General features: G+C 38.7%; 1 protein-coding gene across 15 annotated transcripts in view; it reads left to right on the top strand.

Moving 5' to 3' along the window:
* LOC120797133 (receptor-type tyrosine-protein phosphatase delta-like) overlaps window positions 1-26,977 on the top strand; it is a 132,152-nt gene that overhangs the window by 76,986 nt on the left and 28,189 nt on the right. For 2 of the 15 annotated variants that reach the window (XM_040140456.1, XM_040140447.1), the window contains exons 5-20: window positions 4,898-5,086; window positions 9,023-9,133; window positions 10,485-10,496; window positions 13,796-14,065; window positions 15,232-15,813; window positions 16,313-16,458; window positions 16,989-17,133; window positions 18,800-19,105; window positions 19,982-20,175; window positions 20,548-20,574; window positions 21,030-21,147; window positions 21,580-22,167; window positions 22,610-22,707; window positions 22,849-23,105; window positions 24,295-24,388; window positions 26,280-26,489. In XM_040140456.1, the coding sequence (XP_039996390.1) occupies window positions 4,898-5,086; window positions 9,023-9,133; window positions 10,485-10,496; window positions 13,796-14,065; window positions 15,232-15,813; window positions 16,313-16,458; window positions 16,989-17,133; window positions 18,800-19,105; window positions 19,982-20,175; window positions 20,548-20,574; window positions 21,030-21,147; window positions 21,580-22,167; window positions 22,610-22,707; window positions 22,849-23,105; window positions 24,295-24,388; window positions 26,280-26,489 (3,347 nt within the window). Of the gene's footprint in view, window positions 1-4,897; window positions 5,087-6,271; window positions 6,278-9,022; window positions 9,134-10,484; window positions 10,497-13,795; window positions 14,066-15,231; window positions 15,814-16,312; window positions 16,459-16,988; window positions 17,134-18,799; window positions 19,106-19,981; window positions 20,176-20,547; window positions 20,575-21,029; window positions 21,148-21,579; window positions 22,168-22,606; window positions 22,708-22,848; window positions 23,106-24,294; window positions 24,389-26,279; window positions 26,490-26,977 lie in introns of those variants that run through there. The other 13 variants (XM_040140452.1, XM_040140446.1, XM_040140462.1 and 10 more) reach the window with 8 other exon arrangements.

Below are 26,977 nucleotides of genomic sequence, written 5' to 3'. Positions count from 1 at the left end.
CATTGTTGAATATACAGTATGGGTCTGTAGAGCTGAAACTGCCCTTGTCTTAGACTGCCCTTGAGATTGCAGTTCTCAGCGAGGTAGAATAAGAAAGTGGGGGAAATCTGTAAAACCTGTTTTTTTTTTTCCTTTTAATTTGACCTTTCAGCTTTGACTTTCAAATATTGTAAAGGGGTAGCTTGGCCCTGCATTTACAAGCCATACAGCTTACAGCAACACACACATTTAAAAACAAATGTTTGACAAGCACACCAAACTTTTCCAATTTCCAATCCTATTAGAATGCAGCTCAGAGTTCCTTATGTAATGATGAATTAGTTTGCTGATAATTTATGTAACCACAAGTCGAAAACCAACCCCATAACATAGCACTTGGGGAAAACTGCTAGCCACTTGGCCCCTGGTTGATTAATTATTTCACTCTTTACTTATAACATTTTGTCAATAACCCAACTTCTCCAAAAACTTACAAACATGTTGTGGCTCAAATTAAATTGTGATTAATCTGATTTATTTTTGGTCTCCTGCCCTTCTAAGGAAAATGCTGCAGCAGCTCTGTTAATGTGATCTGTTAATCACAGCACAAGCTAGCAAATGTGTTAAATTTCCTTCCCTTAATTTATTACCACAATACTAATTCACTCTCTGAATTAAATTAGGGTTTAGCTGAGAGCTGCAAGAAGCTTGAGAACGTCAAAGTCAAAGCTTTTAGATACCTCACGGTTGATGTCATGACTTTGTGGCCATTCTAGATGAGCATGAGTATTCATCTGTAAGTAGCTGTAAATTACATTTCTGAGCTAAGCAAGAATGCATTCAAAAGGCCAGAAACCTTTGTAACAGATCATTAATTTTAAATGCGCTGCCTGGAGTCATATCAGCTGCCTGCACTGGAATTTTGGGCTAGCATCATGTAACACACACATTCTATAGGAGGGGGAAGATGGGTTTGGTTAAAGTACCTTTTGTACATTTGACCCAGTCTCATTCTTATATCTTTTTTTTCACAATTTTAGTGATTAATACTGTGGTTAATGTAAACCAGACATAAATACTATGGTTTTACTGCCCTAAAATTATGCAGAATCCTGATTTTGAAAAGCTATCATGTTGACCTAGGCTAAACCATTTACAATTTAAAATGAATGTTCTCCCACCCCCTCTTCTTTTCTCCTTAGAGTTGACTAACCAGGGGTATTTCATATTGCAGCATGATAACAATTTTGACTTCTTAAAAGACAGCTAAATTATGATCTCTTCAGTACTTTGTTTCATAATACATTGCAATTTCACATGAGTTGCTTTTTCTTGTCACATCCAATTACTATATTCAACACACATCCATGCTTCTAAGCTTGCTTCTGGCTATTGTGTTTGATCAGGTATACTTTTGACTCACTGCAGAATCGACTAATTGTCTGTTCAACCTTGAACGGTCTGAAGGGAGCTTGGACAGGAGCTACCTTGTACAATTAACTCCTATCCCCTCCCCCCGTCTTCCTCCATTTGAATGAGCACCTTTGAAAGTGAAGTTTCTCACATTAGACTGTTCCTTCATTTCTTGATAGTTGTTAACGTGGTGCCTTTATAAAAGATAAGTTGTTAACAACATCAACCTTTTTTCTGTTTCCTGTGCTGTTATTCATGCATGGTCTTCATGCAGTGTTTCCGAGAAATGCGCTTTGTCACTAAATATTAAAAGAGTGTCACATATTGTAGGTGTGAATATCTGAGCACTCTTCAAATGTATGTGTAAATGCTAAAAGCATACAAAAAATGAAATTCACATTCTTTTGAATGATGATTACCGTATACTTTTGAGTGCACATTTGCACTTTTTTTCACACTATAAACAGATTTAATCATTCATTTGCATAACCACCATCTCTTGAAGCCTATCACATTAACATCCAAAATTAAAGAATATACTATATCCAGAACCATGAGAACACAGCTAAGATATGAACAGTGGTGAGAATAATAAGTTTACAAATAGAAAAAAAAAAGAGGCATTTGGGTCATTTCTAAAGGTTCTATTCAAGAATTTGTTCTGCCCTCCTGCTTAACATGGCCACTGTGTGGCCGGGGTGAAATTACAAAGTGGTTATTGTTTTAATGAGCAGCAATCAATTTTATGTGAAGCAAACAAACATAGTGCCAGCCACCTACAAACTTTTAGCAAGAGTAAAGCATGAGCATCTCTCATTACCTTAATGGCCAGTAAAAGGGATAAAGATAATAAAAGACATAATATACTTCACACAATGCCAAGGTCTTACAGTGATGAACTATACAGTATAAGGATGCATGGGCCAAGATGTACTCTATAACTAACAGCACACATCTGCCAAGAAAAAAACCTGTCTTGAAAGTATGCATTATAGAGGACTGGAATACATAAAACCAATTTCTGAAAGCTTAAGAGAGTGTTTCTGTATAATTGGCTGTTTTAAAACATGCAACAATACACTTCCATCACTGTCAAAACACTTCAGTTGAGGCAGGGACACAGAGTTGCATCAGAAAGTTTTGCAGTTCAGTCTGAAGTCACTCATTTGTAAAACAGTTTATTTCTGAGAAGATTTATCCATTGAGGTGGTTTCACATGCCAGATACCCAAAAGCATTGTTGGACGGTGGCCATGATTGTTGTTTGGCTGGGCGCAGTCAATGGCATCTCAAAGCTGTTTCCAGACTGATGTCTCCTCATGAAAATTTAATGAAGAAAGTGTTTCCAAAAAGGTGCCGTTTACTAGAGCAACGGAAGAGACTAATTAGCCATATCACAGCAGGGAAAGAAATATTTAAAGGTGCACATAAACCTAATTGGCATTCAGAATAAGCAGGTCTTGTTTTGGAGATTAAAACTTAGCTAAAATTGCACAGCGGCAGACATTTTGCATATTGGGATCTTATGGTGTATGGAATATTCCACTCTGCACCCTCTCAATGATCATTACTTACTGCAAGCTAAAAATACTTCCTGTTCAGAGCAATGAGCTTTCGACAAAGTTGCTCTAGGCTTTGATTTTTCTTTGTTTTGCTAAAAGAACATTTTTGGAGCAAAGAGCAATGTGAGTTATCCTCTTTCACATCTCAAACAGCAGCAAGACGAAGCCCGCCCCTGTTCAGTTAGTAAGTTGAGACACAGGCAGGAAGAGGACAGCTTATACAACACAGCAAAGCCACCTGCCATCATCAAAGAACATCAAAGCTCTACCTCTCCTGAATACCTGTGTAGCTAATGTAGCTATCGTTCCTTCCTTTCTGTTATTAAAAGGAAGAAAATATGCTTATTTGCTTTCTTAGCAAGAGTAAGATGAGAAGATCAATATTGCACTCATCTGTCTGTATAATATGAAGCTAGCCCCAGGAGATAGTCAACTTAGCTTTGCATAAAGATTTGGCACAGAGGGTGACGGCTAAGCTACCAGCATCTCTAAAGCTTTCCAATTAGCCAGTTACATTTTGTTTGTTTAATCCATACTAGCTAGCTGTTTCCCTGCTTCCAGCCTTAATGCTAAGTTACGCTAACCAGCTAGCTTCCTATTTAAAAGGACAGACATGAGAGCAGGGTATTTTGTCATCTAACTCCGTAAGAAAATAAATAAACATATATCCCTATACACTGGCTTCAAAAAGTATTCAGACCCCTTCACTTTTTGCACTGTCTGTTGTAGATTTCATTTTAAATCAATTAAATTGAAATTTTTGCCCATCAGTCTACTCTCAACCCATTGTGAAAAAGTAAAAACATGTTTTTTCAAAATTTTTGCAAATTTATTGAAAATCAAAAACTAAAATCTCTCATCTACAAAAGTATTAAGACCATTTGCTTTCCACCTGTGGCAAATTCAGTTGAATTGACATATTTTACATTTACTCATTCATTAGACGCTTTTATCCTACTTTATGGTAGATTGTCTAGACGGAAGCCACTTTGAGTAAGAGGTATATGGCAGCTCACTTGGAGTATGCCAAACAGCATTTAAGGGACTTAGAGCATGAGCAAATATATTCTTTGGTTTGATGAAACAAAAACTGAACCTTTTGGGCAGAACGCCAAACACCATATCTGACAAACACCAGGCACTGCTCATCACCTGGCTAATAGAATCCGTACGATGAAGCATGTTGGTGGCAACATCATGCAATGGGGGTGCTTCTCAGAAGCACTTACACTCATCATAAGTGAAGAAAGGATGAATGCAGCCAAATTCAGATAAGTCCTTGAAAGAAAACCTGCTCTGGAGTGAATGCAAACCGAGGGTGAAACTTCAGCTTTATGCACGACAATGAACCCATGCATACAGCCAAGACAACACTGGAAAACCCAGATTTAAACCCCATAGAACATCTTTGGAGAGAGCTGAAGATGGCAGTTCACAGATGCTTCTTAATTAATCTGATGGAGCTTGAGAAGATCTGCCAGAAATAATGGGATAAACTGCCCAAATCCAGGTGTGCAAAGCTTGCAGAGACTTACCCAAAAAGGCTCTTAGCTGTAATTGCTGCCAAAGGGCTCCTACAAAGAAGTGAATTACTTTTGGTTATTGTTATGTCCAGTTCAACACCAAATTTGGGTAGGGAAAGGAATTTTTAATGTAAATTGCTTTAGAAATGGTTGCCTTATTGACAGAGTTATTACTGTAACACAAAACACCTATTATGGCACTCTAATTTCTCTTTGCTGTTACACACTTTGTACAATGGCCAAAAATTGTACATAATTCCCATTGTTTCTCTCCTGTTTGCTTTAGCTTTCATTAGTTCTGTTATACTGCAGTTCTATGACTAATTCCATTGGCTCTCCCTCCTCACTAACACATGATTTGAGGAGGAACACTGACTTGCTCAGTCTTACCTCTACTACATTGTCTCTCATCTATTTCCAGAGGACCAGCTGCCCCCTGGTTTCCCCACCATAGACATGGGCCCACAGTTGAAAGTGGTGGAGCGAACACGCACTGCCACCATGCTCTGTGCTGCCAGTGGCAACCCTGACCCAGACATCTCCTGGTTCAAAGACTTCCTCCCTGTCAACACCACCAACAACAATGGACGCATTAAACAGCTCAGATCAGGTAGGATTCCTCTGTTGAAAACTTAATTACAAAAGGGAGTCTTCTTTCTTGTTTTCCTCTATCTGATCTGCTCTCCCTGTTGTCTCTGTTCTTTCATCCTCTCCTTCCTCTCATAATTTAACTTCTCATTTGGCTTTTAATTTTGTAGGTAATGGCATTGTTTCTACTATTTCCTGTCCTCTATGCTCTGTATGCCCCGGTGTGTGTTGTCTGTATGTTTGTCTCCCTTTGTCTTCCAGTGTTGTCATGGGCTGTTGGGATTGTTTCCCCTGTGTGTTTGCTGGCTTCTGCCCTAACTTCTGCCCTCATTGCTCACTGCTGTGACTTTTTACAATGACTTCTTTTGCTGTTTTGTGTTGATTTTCTTTCCAACTGCATTGGTGCAGTATTTTTTGGATCCATTGTCTTCATTTCTTATGTCTTTTTTTTTTTTTTTTTAACAATTAATATTCAACATTTGGCTTCATTAAAATCTGCAAAAGAGTGCACATGATTTTAAACTAGGAGACATGCAGAAAAGTAAATTAATCATCCATCTGCATTTTTTTAAATTTTACTTTCAAAAGAGGGATCCTTAGAACTCCTTTGAATAAATATTTGCTTTGTATAAGAACTTTCTTTAGGTTAAAGAAAACATTTAATTTTAGACACTAATCAGCCACAGTAGTGTGTAAATCTTCATAAGGCTTTTCCCTTACCCCTTGATTCTTTGAACTTACAGCCCCTGCTTTAATGTGTAGATGCCATCTTTGTTTTTACTTGCCTGTGACATACCCTAATATACCCATTCACCTAAATATTCCAAGTTTGATTTCAATATCTCAATACAGAGAGATTATTCTATTTTCTAAAAATGTTACATAAATCATAGCTTTCAGCTTTATGTGGCAGCTAACAGCAACACATTAGCACAACTATTTGTAAATTTTAAGTCTTGTATGTTTGACCACCTGTCTTCACAGATTTCACAGCTTTCCTTTGTTAATTCGTCTTGTTAACCTTACTTCCTTGCTGACTTGTTTTCAACAGAACTGTGTAGAATTAACCCTTATTTCTAATGTGCGACTTTGATTCACCTAGATTTGATAGAGCATTAAAGAAACCTTGTTAACTCAACTTACCTAAAGAATATAATCATATTCTTATGCTGTCTTTCTTCTCTCTATATTTTTAAATCTACAGAATCCTTTGGTAAGTGCTTAGCTCTAAAGCACACATCACCCCCCCACTAATTTCCATGTTTTCAACAACTATTAAAATGCATGGCATGCATTTTACTAACAGATAGTTTAGTTTCAGGGCTACTACTTGAGACACACACACTCTTCCCTCACTCCACGTTGTTCAAGTGTCCTACCACTGCCAGCTAAAGTATCACCTTTATCCAGAGATTATAATCACAAAACCTTAATTTAGTATTGTTATATACTGACCTGGGTGATGACCTGTCCTCACGTTTGTCACTCTCTCACCCACCAGTTACTTAATCTTTTAACACCAGCACCATAGGTATGGCAAAAGAATTTTAGGCAGGTCACCAGCTGAGTCAAGCAAAGAGATCTCAAGTCTGCTCTCAATCTCATATACAAAGTCCTCAAAGTCTTTCCCTTCAGTAGATGGTCTTCAGAAGCCATTGCCACTTCCAAAATGGCACCTCCCCGTGGTACATCAATGTACAAGTTCTTCTCTCTGACCTATGATTTTTCTATGATGAATCCTGTCTTTCTTTGCCAGTAGAGTACAGAAAAGTTCTTATTCTCTTTCTCTCTCCTTTCTCTTTCCTCTAGTACCTTTATTTACGTACCCTGTTAAATCTAATTTGATTCTTCTTCCAAAGCCCCCAGCCTCTATCTACTCGTACTAATGCTTCTTCTTTCTAATCTTATTTGCATTCATATTATCCACCCAGGTGGTACACCAATAAGAGGTAAGAGTGCTGAACTGATGTTCACAGAATGAAAATAATACAAATTCATTCTTGCTGTCAACCCATTCATTCACTTGAATCACCTCCATTTTTGTCCTGTTTACCAAGACCAAATCCCATTATGTTCATATGGACCTTCCTTCTTATTTGTCCTGTTTCGTTGACTAAATTTGTATTCCATTTTTTTGTCTATGCTTTATTTACTCCTTTGTATTCTGGTTTCAAGAGCCTATTTAGCTCAGTTGTGATATGCTTGCCCCGGCTCAAATAAGCATATCCAATGACAATTATTTTTTAAACTATATTTTTTCCGTTCATTTTTGTTTTCTTTTTGGCCATAGCGAATCATGTGTCCCTCTTTTTGTCCAACTAAAACAACCAAGCACTTTTCCCCCTTAGCTGTTCTTGTTCAGCACTAAAAATATGCACAGATGCTGTGGAATCACGCAGGCATGCTGAAGACAACATTGCCTCTACTCTGCTTTTTTCTCCCAAAGAATTCTTCCTATCTTTGCAAACTATTTTTTTCCATTTCTTCTATTTGCTTTCCTCTCCTGTACCTCTACAAAAAAGCCCAAACAACCACTTTTTTGATAAAGTTTCTACGGTGCTTTTTTCTCTTTCACCTATTTTTCTTACTTTTCTTGGGTTTGGAGAATATTTTACTTTTTGACTTTTTTTCTTCAGGGTTTGGGGAAGGCAAACAGTAGAGTCTGACGAGGACCTGATTGGCTCATTTTTGCCGTGTGACATGAAGCTGGAGAGTTGTTGATGCTTACAGCCATTTTTCCCTGGGTCATGTGACACCACACTGCTGATCCCATTGGTGGATTTTTATGGGTGTCTTTTGTAGCTTTCACAAGCTAAAGCAGTGGTTGGTTACCTTCTTGTCGGCTCAGGCCGATATTTTGAATTTTGTCTTCTAATACAATTGCATTTTATTTTTCAGCTAAGGGTTGTCAGAAGGTTGTAAGTTGTGCCGACATACATTTCTTGCCAAGATTTGCATGTCAAACTTTTGTTACAGAGGGTTATATGTTGGTTTTGCCTTACATAATACTTCAATTAAAATTTTTCCACACTTATGAGCAGCATTTTTCAATTTTTTGTATGCGCTGCATTTTTTTTTAAAGTTACTTCACCTAGATGAAGTCCAAAATTATTCTGTAACTCGAATATTACACTTGATCTGTGATTGAATATGCTAAAATTCATACCTAAATTTCTTTCTTTCAATTGTCCTCCCTTGTTATGCTGCTTTCTTATACTGTAAACCTCTTTTGTTTGATCCATGTTTCCCCGAAGCAGTATCACTCATCCCCATATTGACCAGTCCAGTGACATGTTGTATATTGAAGGGCTTGCCCCTATTCTTCAATTGAAATTATGGCATTTTTTTGACATTGGCACTAGGATGAGTGCCATTTTAGACCCTGTAGCCTTATAAATAATCAGCCTTTTCACTAATGAAGCCATCAACAAGGTAAATGAATTATAGACAGAATATAACTTAGGTGTTTGTTTGTTTTTTTCCTTTTCTTTTCTTTTGGATTTGGTTGACAATGTGTTATTTATTTTTCCCTTGTTGTTACTTTAGGCCTGTTAAGAGGAACAATTTATTTGTATTGCAGTGTCTTGCATGATTACCATTTGAAACTATCCCTCACCTATAGTAGGATAACACAGTCTCTGTTTTACCTCAGCCAGTGGATCAGGCTGTGATATTGATGGGGGATAAACTTTAAAATACAGAATTTATAGTAATAGATACAAGAATGTAGTATTTCATTCATGCAGTTTATTGGAAATCGTTTAATTATGACTCTTCTCAAACTGTCCAACTACTGAAGCTTGAAAGGACAAAGCAAAACTAGAAATGAAGGGGGCTGATGCTGGCCTCCTTGAGGTCCTACAAGTTCTTTTCTTTATATTTTTGCTTGTGAGCTTGATGCGAGCAACATCATTTTAACCAAACATACTCTGCGACCCCGTTTGCTATTCCCAACCAGGAGCCCTCCAGATAGAGCAGAGCGAAGAGTCTGACCAGGGCAAGTATGAATGTGTGGCGACCAACAACGATGGAACCCGCTACTCTGCCCCAGCAAATCTATATGTCAGAGGTAGGAAATGTGTGTTAACACCGCTGGCATGATTCTATCAAACATTATATTAACTTTCTCTTTAAAATTCATGAGAAATCTTTAAATCAGCCAATAAGGTCTGCAGGGGCCAGAGCCTGTGAGGCTGTTGTAAGTATGCTTTGTTTTTGACTTTTTGGTTCTCTTTTTATGTTTTTTTTTTCTTGTTTTTTTTTTTGTTTTTTTGCACTTGACTTACCTGCACTGATTTGAACCTACAGTATCTGCTCTGTTATGTGTTTCTGGTCCTTTTTTTTAATGATCCTGAGTCTAACACCAATGACTAAACTGCTTGCTATGTTTTCAACTAATCGCCTTTCAAACCTGACTGTCGGAGGTGGCCAAGGGTGGGCAACCTTCCTCCATCAGTCCCAACTCTTTCCCCAGCAGTGAACAGATCCTTTCTGGCCTTTGCTCCTCCCTATTGATCAGCATCGGAAGGACACCTTTAATCTCACTATTTTGTTACTGACAGTAAAATTAAACAAAACAAAACAAAACCAAAAAAAACAAAAAAAAAAAATCGAGAATTAAAGTGGGTATAAAATAATTTTATTATAGAGGGTATTTCATTATCCTACTGCATATATAAAAGTAGCTTGTAAAAAACAGTCACAGTTTTTGGTTCATACACAGTGTTAGAAATATATAGCTTAATGATTTAAGTAAACACAATAGAGTATAGGTAGAGTAGCAGCAGTTGCTTTCTTTTAGTAATCTTTTTCACAGAGGTTTTAATCTTTTGTTCTTTTATAGTCAAAATATTTGGTGCAATGGTGCAGCTGTTGTTACTGCTGTTCACTTTTACTTGCTAAAGTCCAAGCTTCATTTGATTTGATTTTGTTACTCTTCCAGTGTTGTCTTAATTCAATTCTCTATAAATGCATTTATGTGTAGCAGATAAAAAAAATTTCATCTTAATTTTTTAATTCTCACAAATTTTACAATGCTGTTCAGTCCTGTGTTTAGCTTTTATAATCATCAATTATCATTCAGTTCCCAAATAACATTATACATAATGTATACAAAAGCAAAATACATTCATTTTAATTTTTACACTAAAAGCTAACCACATGGCTTGGGCAGAATTTGTGTTAAAAGTAAATATTCTTTATTTAAAATGTTTGAACTCTAACAGGTCAGATTTTGCATTATAACCTGGATGCCAGGGAGATACAAGGGGCTCCCTGCACTCTAGATACATAAGGTCCTTCGAATTGTCTAAGTAGCATCTGAACACCTACAACATGGCCTTTTTACTCTCTGTGTTTCCCTTGTTTTTCTCCTTTCCTTATTTCATTTTGTTCTGCATCAAAATCCCTACATCCCTCAGAGCTCCGAGAAGGTTGGTGTGTTTTTACTTTTTGAACACAACACAAAACAGAAATAAGTTCATTTGTTTAAGAAATAAAAATCACTTCTTACAGACATTCAAATTAAAACAGATGCATTACCGTGGCCTTTATTTTTTTTTTCTACATTTTTTTACTTCTACTGTTATCATTTCTATCTTTGTCGCACATTCAATGTTCATGTTCCCATTAAGAATGCCCCTGGTCCTTGTCAGAATGCTTGACTGTCCAACTGGTGGTGCATGTTTGCATCTTCGAGGTGGGGTGGCAGGGACGATATTTATATCTGTCTGAGGGTCTATTTGCATGGTCACCTGTTAATGCTTGAGCCAGTGGTCCCCTTTCCCCAGCCCTTGCCCTGTCAGTGTTCCTGCTTGGTTTCTCTGATGATTAACGATACAGCAGGTCATTGGGATAAGAAAATTAAAAAAAATAAAATCTGAGTAATAAAATCATTTCTCTTCAAGAATTGAAGAGCGAAATAAAAGTAATGTGCCACACAACACCAGCCAGAACAATGTACTTGATTTCTATGGGCGTCTGTAACTACTAGCTGCAGTGCTGCTTCATACAGTACGTGCGCCCTCTCTCTCTCTCCATATAGCCATTTAAGCATCGCTACACTCAAATTTTCTCCTCAAATTAGTTCTCTCTCTAATTGAAGTTTCTCATAGATAAAATATGCTAAAGTAAATTCCATCCTTTTTTGGAATTGGCACAAAATCCAAGCGCAAAGCTGTAAAAACAAACCTTGCCCTCGGAGATTATATACTTCCTCTTACGGGGATCTTTCAGCGCAGGAAATCATGAAAGAATGATGTATTTAGAGCGTTATCCAAAAGACTAGACAAATGTAATGATATTCAAATGAGCAGGATAATATTATTTCTGTGGGGAGTGTGATCCAATTGGTTATTAATTAAATATTGAGGGAGAGAAATGTATTTAATAATGCAAGCAGTTCCCCTAGATTTCCTCTCTGGAGAACTGCAGTCTGCTCAACAGAATAGACTTTGTGAATTAGTAGCAGGAAGCACGTGCCTATGTTGCAGTCAAATATAACAAATACCTGCACAAATAACTAGTTTAGAGTCAAAGGACTGTTTACAAAGCAGCGTCAATTAACAGGCAATAAATACAAGTACTCTGACTTTTAAAAGGGCCATATTCCTTAACAGGTTTCTTCAAGGTTCACTAAAGGATTTAACACATAATCTAACCCAAGGCAGTAGTAATCAATTCTGTTTACCATGAGCAGTAACACTGACTTTACTTTTAATTTTAGTTTCATAACACGAAAGCTGTTGTCTGTTTCCCTTATGCCTAAACCCCTTAGCTATCCGCATCAACTGTACTTAAATATTTGGCAGTAAAACCTGAGGAGTAATAATATGTTTTCTTGATTGTTTTCTGTCGATTCATTTACCTTTTGTCTTCGGATGGTGTCGCCTTCTTTAAGAGTTTTTTAGTTCTCCTAGGACCTTTAGCTTGTGCTAGCCACATTTGCAGCTATGTAACACTCAGACAAGACTAATCCTTCCGTTACACTGTGCAATACCACGTCTTCCTTTGACCCTATTACTATTTATGTTGCCCCTTCAGCCCTCTTCACCCTGACTCCCTTACACGGTTGCCTCGAAAAGTCATATATTGTTCTCGTATGCATGATGGACTCTTGCTCTCCTCTAAAAGGGATTGAAGCCATCTATGTGCATTATGGATGTTTTAAATTTAAGTTGACTTAAAAGTGTAACATTCTCTTTAATATATTAGCGTTTTTTTGGTTTTTTTAGAAATTTTTTTGAATGTATCTACTAGAGCTGTCAAATGATACGCATTTTGAATCCAGTGAATATATTTTGAAACCACATGAAAAACCTTTAGTGTCAGCAAAGCTTCTGAATCACAAGTAGTTAAATTAACACAAAGCAGTAGGAAACATGTGTACCACATACCTACAGTAATTGCTACAGTAACAGTTTTCTGCATCTTTTCTTTTAGTGTGTGCAAAATTATTACTTTATGTGTACTGTACATTAATCATGAAATTAATTTGAATATCTGAAAGCTTTGATCAGCTGTATTTCCTTCAGAAGAGCATCTTATGTCCTCCTCCTTGTAAGACACATGGCATTCCTAGAAATTATTGACATGTTTGTAGGCAAATGTAAAGTTGAATTTCAGAACTCTCAATCTCAAAGACCTCTCTCAGCACTATATCTTAAACTGCACTTAGAGGCCTGCAGTCCTTTGAATTAGCATCAGTTAATATTCTTGATTTTGATTCGTTCAGGCATGGATCAATTTGTACAATCACAGCTTGTGGAATGGCGAAACATGTTAATGCTTTAAGAATAACTGGTCCTCTTGTGATAAGCTAAATACTTCTCATTCATCATTGAAATCCCCAGTATAAAGAAAGTCTGTATAAGTTCATTCTTATCCCCTGAGCTGTCTGGCAAAGTTCTCCAGTCTCAAACCACTTTCTTATCCATCTTCATGGCATTGTTCACATTAAAGGTAGGCTAGCACAAAGCATAGCAGGCTTGTAATCTAGCATGACTGTAAATGCAAGGTACTGCACGAGTGTAGCTTAGCCTTGTTAGCGTATCTCTTTAATAGCCAACGAGCCAAAAGGCAGGACAGGGAAAAAGTTTAATGTGTTTTGTTTTTTTTTTTCTTAAATGACTTGTCACTCTAAAGTTGATCCAAAGGGTGAATGCATAACATTTGACAGCCCTAGTGTCTACTTTGAACTGAGCCCTAAAAGCACAGAAAAACACCATTTCCCTTTGTTGAGTGTGCGACTTCTCAATAATATTATCTATGTATGTGTGATGTGAGAATGTGACCCGGCACATTATTTCACATCAGCTGGAAGTACGCAGCCTATAAGTTGTTTCCTTGCATACAACTGTGGAGTGCTGTCGACTTTCCAGCACTTTGTGCAGTTCTGTATATCCGTACCGGTGGTGATACAGTATTTTTGTGCATGGTGCTTGTGTTGGTGTTAACCCATTCACCATTGAAATCTCTAAATCTTGGATCAAATGTGTTAGAATGTATTTTCTTAACCTTCATCAAACGATCATAAATTATCTATCGAGAAACATTTCATTTGTAAGCTACAATTAAATCTTTAACATCCTGTTAATATTCTTATTGTATATGTATAAATCTTAAAGGTTTTCTTTTGGCAAGATTTGAGGAGAATACAGAATATTTCTCTATAAAAGGTAATCAGTTGTTCCATTTTCTGCTTGTTTTTCACACTATGTAATGTCTTTTTCAGTGCGCCGGGTGCCACCACGATTCTCCATTCCACCTACAGACAATGAGATCATGCCAGGCGGCAGTGTAAATATCACATGTGTGGCAGTGGGCTCTCCCATGCCATATGTCAAGTGGATGCTGGGTGCTGAAGACCTCACACCAGAAGATGACATGCCTATTGGACGAAACGTCTTGGAGCTTACAGACGTCCGGCAATCCGCCAACTACACCTGTGTGGCCATGTCAACCCTGGGGGTGATAGAGGCTGTGGCACAGATAACAGTCAAAGGTAGGGCTGATTTTTATTCTTCTTATTTATAATTAAAGGCTGAAATTTCATGCTTCTGTAACAGATATACAAGCCAGGAGAAGGGCTTCACATTTGTTCACTTACAGCAGTTTTCTCAACATGTATGTAAATTCTGCATGTACCTTCAGTTTGCAGCTGGTATATGTTAGGAGTATACTATCCAAGCAGAGACTACTGGCAGTGCTTTAAAGAACGTTATTTACCTCTCACTGCCACGATAAGTCATCTGCAGAGGATTCCTTGAAGCTTCAGACAAGCCCTGGCACAGGTCTCAATGCTTTAGATGCCAGATTGAGAATATAGTGAAGTGCTTATCTCTCAGCTGGAGAGCTACAGAGCCACAAGCTCACCATTTCTGTTAGTGAGAGGTGGGGAGGAGGGGGCGTGGGGAAGGAGGGGGTGTGGGGGTGTGAAATGTAGTGAGTATTGTTTGGTGTCCTCTGTAGGCACGGTACTTATCTGAGTGTAATCATATCTACACTTCAGTGTACCAGAAAGATATCCCAGACTGGTGTCGCTGTGTTCATGTGCACACAAGGGACAGAGTCACGTACACACACACACACTCAACTTTGTTTTTCCTAGACATAACATAGAGAGATTAGTCACAATATAACAGTCAGGCAGCAAGCTCCCCCAGAAGCATATTTCAGATGGCATATAAAGACAATCTATTGCCCTGATATCTTTTGCCATGTGCAACGGCGTGGGGAATTAAAGCAATAAATTTACCTGTTAAATTATTAAAGTGATAAACACTGGGAAATCTGAGATTAACGACAACAGCATTCCCATCTGCTGAACATGGGGTATGCAAGTGTTTAATCTCACAAATTAGTTCATATGCAACTTTTTTTTTTTTTCCACAGATGTAAACTAGGAAAGAGAAATATTAGTGAATGTGTCCACCTACCTAATAGATGTACACAACATGTGTATCTCTTATGACTCCAGATATATGGTATATCATTGGTATCAAGAGCAGTGGGATGTTAAATGAATCTAATCAATATTATTCAACTGTCAATAAATTAAAATAAAGTCTATGGACTATAACATAAATTACTCTATAGAGGTATAAATTTGTAATGTTTGCAGTATAATGTGCAAATTTATTAATATTTGTGTAATAATTATCATCACAGCATTGCCCAAGGCTCCTGGCATTCCTGTGGTGACAGAACGCACCGCCACCAGCATAACATTGACTTGGGATTCTGGCAATCCCGAGCCAGTGTCCTACTACATCATCCAACACAAGTCCAAGTACTCAGAGGACCTGTACAAGGAGATTGATGGTGTAGCCACCACTCGGTACAGCGTGGGGGGCCTCAGCCCATACTCGGACTACGAGTTTCGGGTGGTGGCTGTGAACAACATCGGGCGAGGGCCCCCCAGCGAGAGCATCGAGGCCAAAACAGCTGAGCAGGCACCCAGCACGGCACCAAGGCAGGTCAGAGGTCACATGCTGAGCACCACCACAGCTGTTATCCACTGGGATGAACCAGAGGAGGCTAACGGGCAGATCATGGGCTACCGAGTCTACTACACCATGGATTCCACCCAGCATGTCAACCTGTGGGAAAAGCAGATTGTTCGCGGGTCTAACTTTGTCACCATACAAGGCCTCATCCCCAATAAGACCTACTACATCAAGGTTCTGGCCTACACCTCAGTTGGTGATGGACCCCTTTCTCCAGACCTTCAAATCATCGCTAAGACAGGAGGTGGGAATGGTTTGTGTTTTTGGTAGAGGAACCACACTGAAGATACAAAAAAATACAAACCGGACAAATTCAAAGTTTAAAGTTCACAATTAAACTTGGAGTGTCGGAAATATTTTTTTTCAGCTCCATTTTTTAGTCACTGATCCTTATTAATGGGTTACAGCTGTTAACCAGAGCTGTAAACAACCAAACACCTTCAGGCTGTCAACAAACACTTGAGCTTTCTCAAGAGGGAAAATCATTATGTATGACAAGAATTAAATAAGAAAAAGGAATTCAAAAGTCTTGTTTTTTACTCCTTTAGAAATAAATCTTTTTTTTACCATTAAGTAACCATGTACTATGTGTATGTACTGTACTAATGAGGCTGAAATGACTTAGAATGAATGAAAAGTAAGAGTTATGGCAATAACTCCTACCACAAAGTGTATGACTGTAATTATACTGAACGGTGAGAGAAGTGTAGAGTAATGAATTCTTCTCTTCACTCTAATTCCAGTTCCCTCCCAACCAACCGACTTCAAGGGAGAAGCCAAGTCAGAAACAAGCATTTTACTCTCATGGATCGCCCCAGCACAGACTGGACAGGAAAATCAAATCACAGGATATGAACTTATGTATAGGAAGAGGGATGACAAAGAGGAGGTAATTATTGTCTGACTTGATGATTTTGGCAACGCGTTAGATTTTTAAAAAGCTACTCTGAATCGCACAGTAACCAAAATTATTGTGCATGATATGACCGTTACTGTTTTTAATTTAGTGTTATAAAATTATCAATTTGTTTTTTCTTGCTCACTTAATAGGTCATTCAAGTTACTCTGTTCTCAACAATTTTGAAATTTGTAAGCATTAACTTGATGCTGGATGTTTACAGATCCAGTGTTGTTTAGATATACTGTATATGAACATTCATTCATTATTAGTAGTCTGATTTATAGCAATAGAATATGAAGTATATTATATATGATACATTTGCGTGTTGTTACACCATAACAACATGTTAGACTTAATGACTTAATAATGCAGCAATATGAATGAATAAGATCCCCTGTACCCTCAATTTCTTTTTTTTTTATATATCTGTAAGGGCAGTATGCTTATATTTATCATTTTTTTATCATTTGGAACTCCCTTTTTATTGGTAACTAACAGTGTGAAACTTTTTTTCACAGAAACGTATCAGTTTTGAGCCGACAACAACATACCTACTGAAGGACTTGAAGCCCTTCACTACGTATACTTTCCGGCTTGCTGCCCGTAGTAAACATGGAGTTGGAGCTTACACCAATGAGATCTCTGCAGAAACACCACAGACACGTAGGTCTTCCTCCTTATTCTTATCCTCCTTATCTTTGGGAAAGAACACATTTTCAAATGCATTCCAAATTTTATGTGTGCTGCAAAATCCAAAAAGAAGGCAAAAATGTCAGGAAAGGCCTGACCACAGATAGAATAAGGTTCCTCTTTAAAGGTTGATGCATTTGAAAATCGTGAAGGGGTAAACATTTGAAATAGTAAATACGTTTTATGAAGTCTACCTGACCACGCAATTTTCACTTTGAAAAAGGTTGCATGGACAGCGTACCCAGGCTTTCCTGTGAAGTCAGGAGACAAGGTTATGAAAACTACCCCTACCCCTTTTTGTTGTGCAAAAACAGTCTTGGCTTAAATGAATGATAAATCCTTGAATTATCTATATGAATTCCCACATCTGCATTACCAAACTGTTTTTTTATGAGTGAAATGGCATGGTTGGCCTTTAGGAAGCCTTGTCTCTAGACGTTGCACGTTTGCCGAAATTTGCAGAATATAGAATTTCTAAAACTGAGCTTTCTATGTAGCTACCCTGTCAGAACCACTTCTCTCGACTTCAAAGGAATGTTCTCATTTTCTTAGAGAATGGACACGGTTGTTCACACTCAATTCAAATTAAAATCAAGATAGTTGTGGGATAACAATTTCATAGAAAGCTCAAAGCAAGTATTGTCTCTGTAGTTAGGGACATTTCCACCCAAAAGACCTCAGATTTATGAAACTGTTTATTACAAAATTAAAATAAATCTAGAGCATTTTGATTACAAGTCAGATAAATACCCTCAAAGCATACAGTAAGTGAAAAAAACAAACTGTTGTATTTGACTTTGCACATCTAAACATAAATCTGAGGTCTCTGAAAGACGAGGGCAGAGATCAGGTGGGTATGAAAGCTCTGAAGTTCAAACTTTGCCCAGATGTATGTTGTGAGATAAATGATGAACTTAAATAAAAGTGCATGCCAATGTTATCAGATTCTAATAAATCAGTCATGTCTCCTTGGGAAGTTCTCTGTTGTACAATCAGGCTTTTACCACAAACCAACAGGCTTCGGAAAGGTTGGTGACAAAAACAACATTTTTCTATTTTAAACTAGTTAAAGCATCAACCTTTATGTTTTTGGATTGATGGTAACTGCTTGCCAAATTTGTCTTAGTTATTACTACATTTCTTTTGGAATGGTTTATCTTAAAGTACTTTGAAGTCTGTTTGGGTTTTCATTTAGAATTAAACAACCCAAGAAATTATATATTAGGATATATGATTTTTTTTTTTCCTTTTGTTTTTATATATTATTTTTTTCATGACAAAGGTAGGTTACATATGGTAAAGCTGTCCTTTTTCCAATCCAACACCTTCCATTCATCATTAGTGTGTACACTTTTGTGTTAGTCTTTGCCTCTTGTTTTGTCTTCATTTGTGATGTTTATTTGATTTAAAATACTTTTAATTTCTCCACGGGTCCTTGTGCTTTTTCCTTATTTTGTGTCCTTTTATTTTCTTTTTTCCTCTGTTTGGTCAATTCCACCATCATCACCCCGGTCAATACAAAAACTGCGACTCCGTTAAAACAAATATCCAACTCAATGAACGGCCTAACCACAAAACAACATCAACAACTAAAACAAACAAAACCTGCACCTGCTACAAAATCCAAACCACCTACCAGAACCCTCAGGCCCACCTCAGGAAGTCAAGTGCCAAAGCCCCAGCTCCACCAGCATCCTGGTAAGTTGGCGGCCACCCCCAGCGGAATTACAAAATGGGATCATAACACAATACACCATCCAATACGCTGCGACTGAAGGGGAGGATACCACTACTCGTCAAATCTCCAATATACCTCCGGAAAGCTACCAGTACCTTTTGGAAAACTTGGAAAAATGGACAGAGTACCGTGTTACAGTCATTGCTCATACAGAGGTCGGAGCAGGACCAGAAAGTCTGCCACAGCTCATCCGCACAGAGGAGGATGGTATGTGTTCGCTAAAACAAAGCTCCAGCTGCATATCCAGTCTACCCCTCTTAACCTACCCCGTCAAATACTAACAACATCGCCTATATCTACAATTCCCTCTTCTTTTCTACCCTTCTCTGCCTGCTTCTAATATGACTTTCACCACTTGATACTTTTAGCCACGTTTTGGACTATGCACTTTTTTACCAAAAAAAAAAAAACTGACTCACTTTGCAAAAGCACCTTTTTTGTTTTTGTTTTTTCCTATGCTGCTCAATTTCAACACATGGTATGGCATTTTCAGCTGCTGGCCTCCAACTTCCAGTCCCAACTGTCATTTTTGAAACTTTGAAATATTCTCTGCACTGTTTTTGAATGTCAACATTTTTATATAACTCACTTTTTTAGGAACTTGGCAAAAGGACAAGTTCTGGACAGTGGGAATAACAAAAAGGTGGAAGAATTTTTTAAAGGCCATTTTTTAATTTTTTCTCCCCTCATGTGATATAATCATTTTTTATTTATTTTTCCTTGCTCCATAGCCAAAATTCTTGGAGTGCTTCAAGCATTCCAATCACTTGAAGCCCCCCCTTTGGCTCCACTTTTCTATTTTGGCAAAACACATTTTTATTCCATGTTTTTAAAATCCACTCTACCTATTTTTAATGTTTAAAGATTAGGTCAGTTGTCAGACCTGTTTTTGCTGTTGTTTTTTCCCCTTGCCATTGTTGAAATATTGATGTCATGCAGTGCTTGTTGCAGTTTGCTGCACTTTTGTGATTTTTTTGTCACTGCAGCATTTTGCGCTACGACTTTGGCCAGGATTTAAAAAGAGGATGAAGGGGTTCTCTATAATTTTGACCTTTTTTCTTTTATCCCATGGTGTTCCTCCAGTTCCTAGTGGGCCACCTCGTAAAGTTGAGGTGGAGGCTGTCAACTCCTCATCAATTAAAGTGATCTGGCGCTCACCGATGCCCACCAAGCAGCACGGTCAGATCCGAGGGTACCAGGTGCACTATGTCAGGATGGTTAATGGGGAGCCCACAGGACAGCCAGTCATCAAGGACATCCTGACTGATGATGCCCAGGTATAACACCCTCCCCAGCAAGCCCCCTCTCTCAGACACACAGTATCACTTTCTCTCTCTCACCTTTTCATGCACTACAACAAAGTCTTTCATTGCGAGTGGAAAAAAAGCTAATTTTCATCATGTAATATCAATTACTGAACTAAGTAAAATAATGACTGACTGTTTTGTCACTAGATATAATCTACTATAATCTACTGGATGCAATGGGTGCATATTTATCTGCAAAAGTCTGTATATGATTATCGCTAATTTTACTATAGTTGTTTTTGCAGACAAACTGCATGTGTATATTTTCTCAACAGTGATCAGTGTGTGTACTTGGCCTTATCTGTTGTTTCTTTTCTCTCCATATTCTGATATCATAATCAGTGGGAATATGATGATTCAACTGAACATGTGAGTAGCTAAACTTGACAAAATTTCGATCTTATTTCCTCTGCTGTCATCATCTGCATGAATGGCATGTGTCTTTTGTGCAATAGGAGTTTATGCCCTGATTTTTAACAAAAGCTTGAACCCTATTTCACCTTCTTCAGATGTTCACCTTAAAAACAACATATGGAACTCCTTGGCTAACATTTTGTTTAGAGGAAATTCAAACTAAACTGACCGGCAAATGCTTTTTTGTAATACAGAGAAGCCGAGATGCCAAGTAATTTATTGACTAAAGCTTATTAACTCTATCCTCATCCACTGAAGTGTGCCTGAATTTTAAGTATATGCTGAGAACACGTGTCTGCTGTGTCCTTCATGCTTATGCTGACATTACATCCCAATTGTATCTCTCTGCATGCTTAAATCTGCAAATCAGCAAGTTTGTGTCCTGCAACTTAAGTCCTGCATCTTTACAGGAAATGATCATCACAGAGCTGCAGGCTGAGACCACGTATTCAGTTACTGTGGCAGCCTACACGACAAAGGGTGACGGTGCACGCAGCAAGCCCAAACTGATCACCACCACTGGTGCAGGTAGCATAACCCGTCACTGCTAATATATTTTATGTTCATGTAAAACTGCATTTCTGCTTTGTAAAGCAGTGAAACTGCGGCTAATGTGAAAAAAGCACTAGGCAAATATTCTTGCCACAGAGCATGAAAAGTGTGAAAGCAGCTAATTGCTGTCTTATTTAATGCAATAACTCTTACTCACTGGTATAACACGGCAATGCTGAATGCACTTTTAAAGTAATGGAAAATGTAAAGCCTGAAAGACAGACAAGAAAAAAAGGACAGCCCTGTTCAGCTCTTTACTCACCTCTTTACAGCATTAAGCCACAGTAAAAGACACACAGACTGAAGACAGATAGTAGATCGACTGATACTAAATGCCTGGAAACAAATGGATAGAAACATGGTTATCGATATACGTAACAATTTGTCCTTTTCTCCATTGGTGCATAGTTCCTGATAAACCTCGGCTAATGGTCAGTACAACCAACATGGGCACAGCTCTCCTCCAGTGGCATCCCCCAGCATTAACCCATGGGGCACTACAAGGCTATCGCCTCCGTTTTGGCCGCAAAGACGTGGACCCACTGACTGTCATTGAGTTCCCTGAACGCGAGAACCACTACACTACCAAAGAGATCCATAAGGGAGCCTCATATACTTTCCGTCTTTCTGCACGCAACAAGGTGGGCTTTGGCGAAGAGACAGTCAAAGAAGTCACCACAAATGAGGATGTCCCAAGCGGCTACCCTCAGAGCATTACAGCTGGGGGTGCCACCACCTCCACCATTCAGGTTAGCTGGCAACCTGTGTTACTGGCAGAGCGAAACGGCCAAATAGTAAAATATGCTCTGCAGTATAAAGACATCAACAGCCCACGCAGTCCCTCAGAACTCTTCATCACAGCCCCGGAATCAACAGTCATCCTGGATGGCCTTAAGGCAGATACCACTTATGATATTAAAATGTGTGCCTTCACCAGCAAGGGTTCTGGTCCCTATAGCCCAAGTGTCCAATTCAGGACACAGCCTTTGGATCAAGGTAGGACCAGTCCCTGAACCTTTTAAGCCCTTTCCCTTTTATTTTCAGCTTTTCCCTGTGCAGCCTTTTGCAACCAAAGCAGGTTCCTCAGAAAGCCTCAAATGGCAGAAGTTGAGAAAATATGGAATCAACCAGAGGACTCTGTTATTAACATGTGTCCGTACCCTTAGACTCCATAATCTAAGCATGATTTAAGAAACTCACATGGAGTAAGTATATGTGTCTCTTTGTGTCTTGTCAGTCAAGCAAAGCTCAGTCATTAACTTAAGAGTTGGTGTTGGTAAGAAGGTAAGAGGACAGTGTTGAGTTCAGTGTAGTACTGATTTCAGCCTGGACTTGAAGGAGACATTCTCAGGTAAGCGCTGGTGTGGGACCACTGGTGTGGACAGATAAAAAGGGATGTTTTGTGTCTAAATCACCTGCTCCCCCTTTCTTTTAGCAGTGTTTGCAAAAAATTTTCACGTGAAAGCTGCCATGAAGACATCAGTGTGGCTGACCTGGGAAATCCCAGACACCTACAACCCAGCTCAACCTTTCACCGTGAGCACTAACTAGATAAAAACAACATTTTCACATGTATTGAGATGCTCTTCACATTACTTTGACATGAAATATTATTCATATAATATCCAAAACCAATACTTCAATGTATACATGAAACATCAACTCATTCGCATACAGATCCTCTACGATAATGGCCAGAGCGTGGAGGTGGATGGGAAGCTAACACAGAAGCTAATCACAGGTCTCCAACCTGAGACACAGTACTCCTTCCTCCTGACCAACCGTGGCAACAGTGCCGGAGGTCTGCAGCACCGCGTGTCCACCATGACGGCCCCAGACATCCTTCGCACCAAACCGTACCTGATTGGCAAGACAAACTCAGATGGTATGGTGACTGTAGAGCTACCATCAGTGCAAACATCTGAGAGAGTAAGGTAAGTGCCAATGATTTCGAATAGCTTGCTATTAGAGCTGCCTGCTAAACATGATGATTTGAAACAGCTGAGAAGCCCTAAAGTCCACTTGCATTTTGTCAGTTCAATCACTGCAGTGTTTTTTTTTTTTTTATTAACCGTGTTATTGCATTTATATTAACGCAGGATAACAGTATTGTAAGCTGTAGACTTCAACAAACCAAATCTTGTCTCAGAATCAAGCATAATATTATTGGACTGATAAAGACATTACTATGGTGCAATGGAACTCTCTTTTTCTTTGTTATTTTCCATACTAATGATTATTATTTCTTACGGAAGCATTTTGGATGGAAATGAACAAGTTAACTTGATAGGTGACCTTGTCAGGGGTAATTCTTCCAACAAAAAGTCATTTATATTCATCCCTACATTTCAATGTAATATCCACCTCACCTCAGTCATTACATAGTGAAGCAGCCCGACTCATTTATGCTCACTCCTGTATGCCCTATATAGTCTCTTATAGTCCTTCAACAGAGTCCAGGGTTGTCAGAAGGCCAAGGAGCACATCCGATTGTAGACTGACGCTTCAATCCCATCTTGAGTTTTTTGATCTTGCTGGATGCACTGGATCCACTGTCTCCCATGCCAGAGCTTAAGCTAATTAGTTTCCCATTAGCCTGCCACACTGCCTTCCTGGCAAACGCTGGCTAGTGCAGTGCCCAACCAGGAAGCCCAACTCTGGCAGAGGCCATTATCTCTCTTGCCACCCTGATGAAGGGATGAAAATCCCTCTAATTCTGTATCTTTTCTGCATTCACAGAAGTCTTCTAATTAACCAACAGGGGGTCCCAGTGAAGTGTCACTGTATTGCCTGTCTTCTCTGGATATGCTTAAACTGAACAGAAAGCATAGAATACAATGGTCCTAATCAAGTGATAAATAATCACATAACATGCTAATAGCATGATTATGTGTCTTTTTTCAGTGGTTTCTGGTAAACAAACTTCTCTCTCTAATGCAACCAGACACGGTGGGCACTGTGCAATGCTGAATTCTTGCTTTCATACAGGATTATGTGTGTCCACAAAACAGTGAAAACTAACTTGCAAATACAGCTAGGGAATTTGTGTCTTTTAGAAATTGGCAGTTGTATTTGACCTTGTCTAGAATGTTAATATGCTGTACTTTACATGTTATTTTGCAGGTCATATTACATTGTGGTGGTACCTCTGAAGAAACAGCGCACTGGCAAGTTTTTCAAACCCTGGGACAATCCCGATGAGATGAATTTGGAGGAGGTAGGCTTAAAAGATGAGCTGGTTGTGATGACTCAGGTTACCAGGAAAGTATAGTAAAAGTATGCCATGTATAATTCCAGTTATTTTCTGCTATCCAGTTATTGTATCCAGCTTCTTAACAGCCTACCTGTGTTCCCATATCACACATTTTTTTCTCAAAACTGGAAAAAATAAGTTGAGGCAGTTAAGAGGGCAAGATGAACGGGAGATGAGTCTCACTGATTGATGCAAATAGCCCAAGAGAGCACTGTTCATATGGAAATGAGACTATAAAGTAGCCATCAAGTGCACTGCAAACTCAACCCCCATCCCCACCTCCTCCTCCTCCTCTTTGCGTCTGTGGTAATTACCTGAAGAGCTGCATCAGGCCTTCATGCCTCTTCTTATTCCAAGCTAAGCTAGGCTACTGCATATGCACTTGACAACTTTTATATTAGGCCAATTGAGACAATTCAGGAGCCTCTGTGCATTGCATGCATGATTAAATGTGTAAGAAAAATAAGGTTTTATCACTATGCATTACAAGCTGTGCTTACATTTAAGGTATTCCTTTAGATGCAGTGTCAGATATTGAAAGCTAATGGGTTCTCCACAATCAGTACAGCAATCTATTTCCTCGAAATGTATAGAAAATGGAAACCTCTAAAAAGCTAAAAGGATTTTTATTTGCAAATCAAAACCTCTGGCAAATGATAGCTAATTTTTAATTCGTGAGATTTACAATATTTATTTCTATTGTATAGACACAACAATATATCACTTTTCTAGGAGGCTAAAAGAAAACACACCATGTCTCATCTGCCATTGGGTTTACAGCTCATGCCCACAGGCCCATGTCTGTAGTCTTGACCGATTGCCCAAAAGTCGCCCCTCTGTCAGAATTTATTTGTTTGTCAATATTGGCGCTCACCTTTTCACAACTTTTCCCAAGGGCAGCTAGATTTAGCCGTGTTGACAGGAGAGATGATTGAAGACATTATCGAGCAGCACCAACAGCCCAGCAGCCAAAACAGAGCACACACAAGAAGGCACACACTCTTATGTGAATGACAGGCTCACGCAGCGTGCACATACACGCACACGAATCCATTCGTGCACACAAGTCAGAGATAGGAAATCAGATGTCCAAACAACTAGCCAGGCTTGATTAGCATAATTATGATCCACGCTTTGCACTGGAAGTTTAAAGTCAGATGAAAAAGACTTGTATGAAGGGCAAAGGCAAAGGTGATATTCTTAGCTCTAACATTAATTACAACAGTGGTGTGATATGTAATAATTCCCTTTGAAAACCGGTGTTGAAGTGTTCATTTTTTTGGAAATCTTTGCCAGTTACATACTGGTATTTTAATTTCAAAGATATCATTTGTTATACTTTGTAATTTGTGACATAATATGTAATGTGATTTATCCTCAGTCTGGATATCTTTCATTCATATTTGAAACAATGAATTAGAAAATACACAACTGTACACTGTCAATTAAATCCAACAAAAATGATCCCCAAATTCCATTTGTCTACACGTTTAAGCTAAACTGTTTCTGATTATATCAACGGAAAAAATTAATTGAGCTACTGTATGTGAGTTTTAAATGAATTCAGTCTTTCTCACTGTTTGATGCTGTTGGATAATCCTCAACTGTTTTATATAGTGGATAGCCATACAATCTTTTAATCTCAAAATCGTTTGTACTCAAAAACAGATGGAATGAGTCATTGATCTTTTCTGTAGATTTCTGCTTTTTGCATCTTGCTTTTTTGCATTTTCAGCTCAGCAATCAGAAAAAAATCTGAACAGACAGATTTGGTTTGTGTGGATTTGTTTTCATGTGTGTGTTGGAACGTGTCCCTGTGTGTTATCAACTGTCTGCTTCTTACTCCTCACTGTAGCTGCTGAAGGAGATAAACCGAACTAGCAGAGGCCTTCGGTTCCGGAGGCAGGCAGAACCCAAATCCTATATCGCTGCCTACTTCAAAGACCTGCCTAAAGAGTTCACCCTGGGAGACGGCAAGACCTACGGGGACTTTGAAAACAAGCAACTCCAGAATGGCCAGGAGTATATCTTCTTTGTGCTTGCTGTTCTAGAGATGTCTGAAAACGTAAGTCTGCTCTCTCTCATGCACATGTATACATGTATGTAGGTGTATTGTCTCAGTTTTATCCATATGAGATATCCCTTGATAGTGATATCATGTTCTTTGTGTTGAAAACTGTACATATTAATAGGCATAGAGGGTTCAATCGACTTCATCTTTGCGGAGGGTCAGAGTTTGCTTCTGGTCAGATGTGTTATTCTCAGCCCTTGTGAGGTTTGACTTAAAAACTTAAAGCTGCAGCTGACCCCTGCTGCTTTAGGGAGAGAAACCCCTTAAGACCTTAGCTGATCACAAGAATACCTCGATAACAGAGCTCCTCTTTAATTGCGTCCTACGTGCAATCCACCTTATCTCCACTGCTGCAGCTAGTGTGTATGTGTGCATGTGTCTGTCTGGATGGAAGACCTGAAAGCCGCATGATTAGGCAGCTGCAGGCGAGATGATGGATTTGATGAGCTGCGGGGTCTATAGTGCTGCCTCACACACTCTCC

The sequence above is a fragment of the Xiphias gladius genome, chromosome 12, assembly GCF_016859285.1.
Source record: "Xiphias gladius isolate SHS-SW01 ecotype Sanya breed wild chromosome 12, ASM1685928v1, whole genome shotgun sequence".
NCBI classification, from domain to species: Eukaryota; Metazoa; Chordata; class Actinopteri; order Istiophoriformes; family Xiphiidae; genus Xiphias; species Xiphias gladius.
Note: the sequence above shows the minus strand (reverse complement) of the source record. Positions and strands in the feature narration are given on the sequence as shown.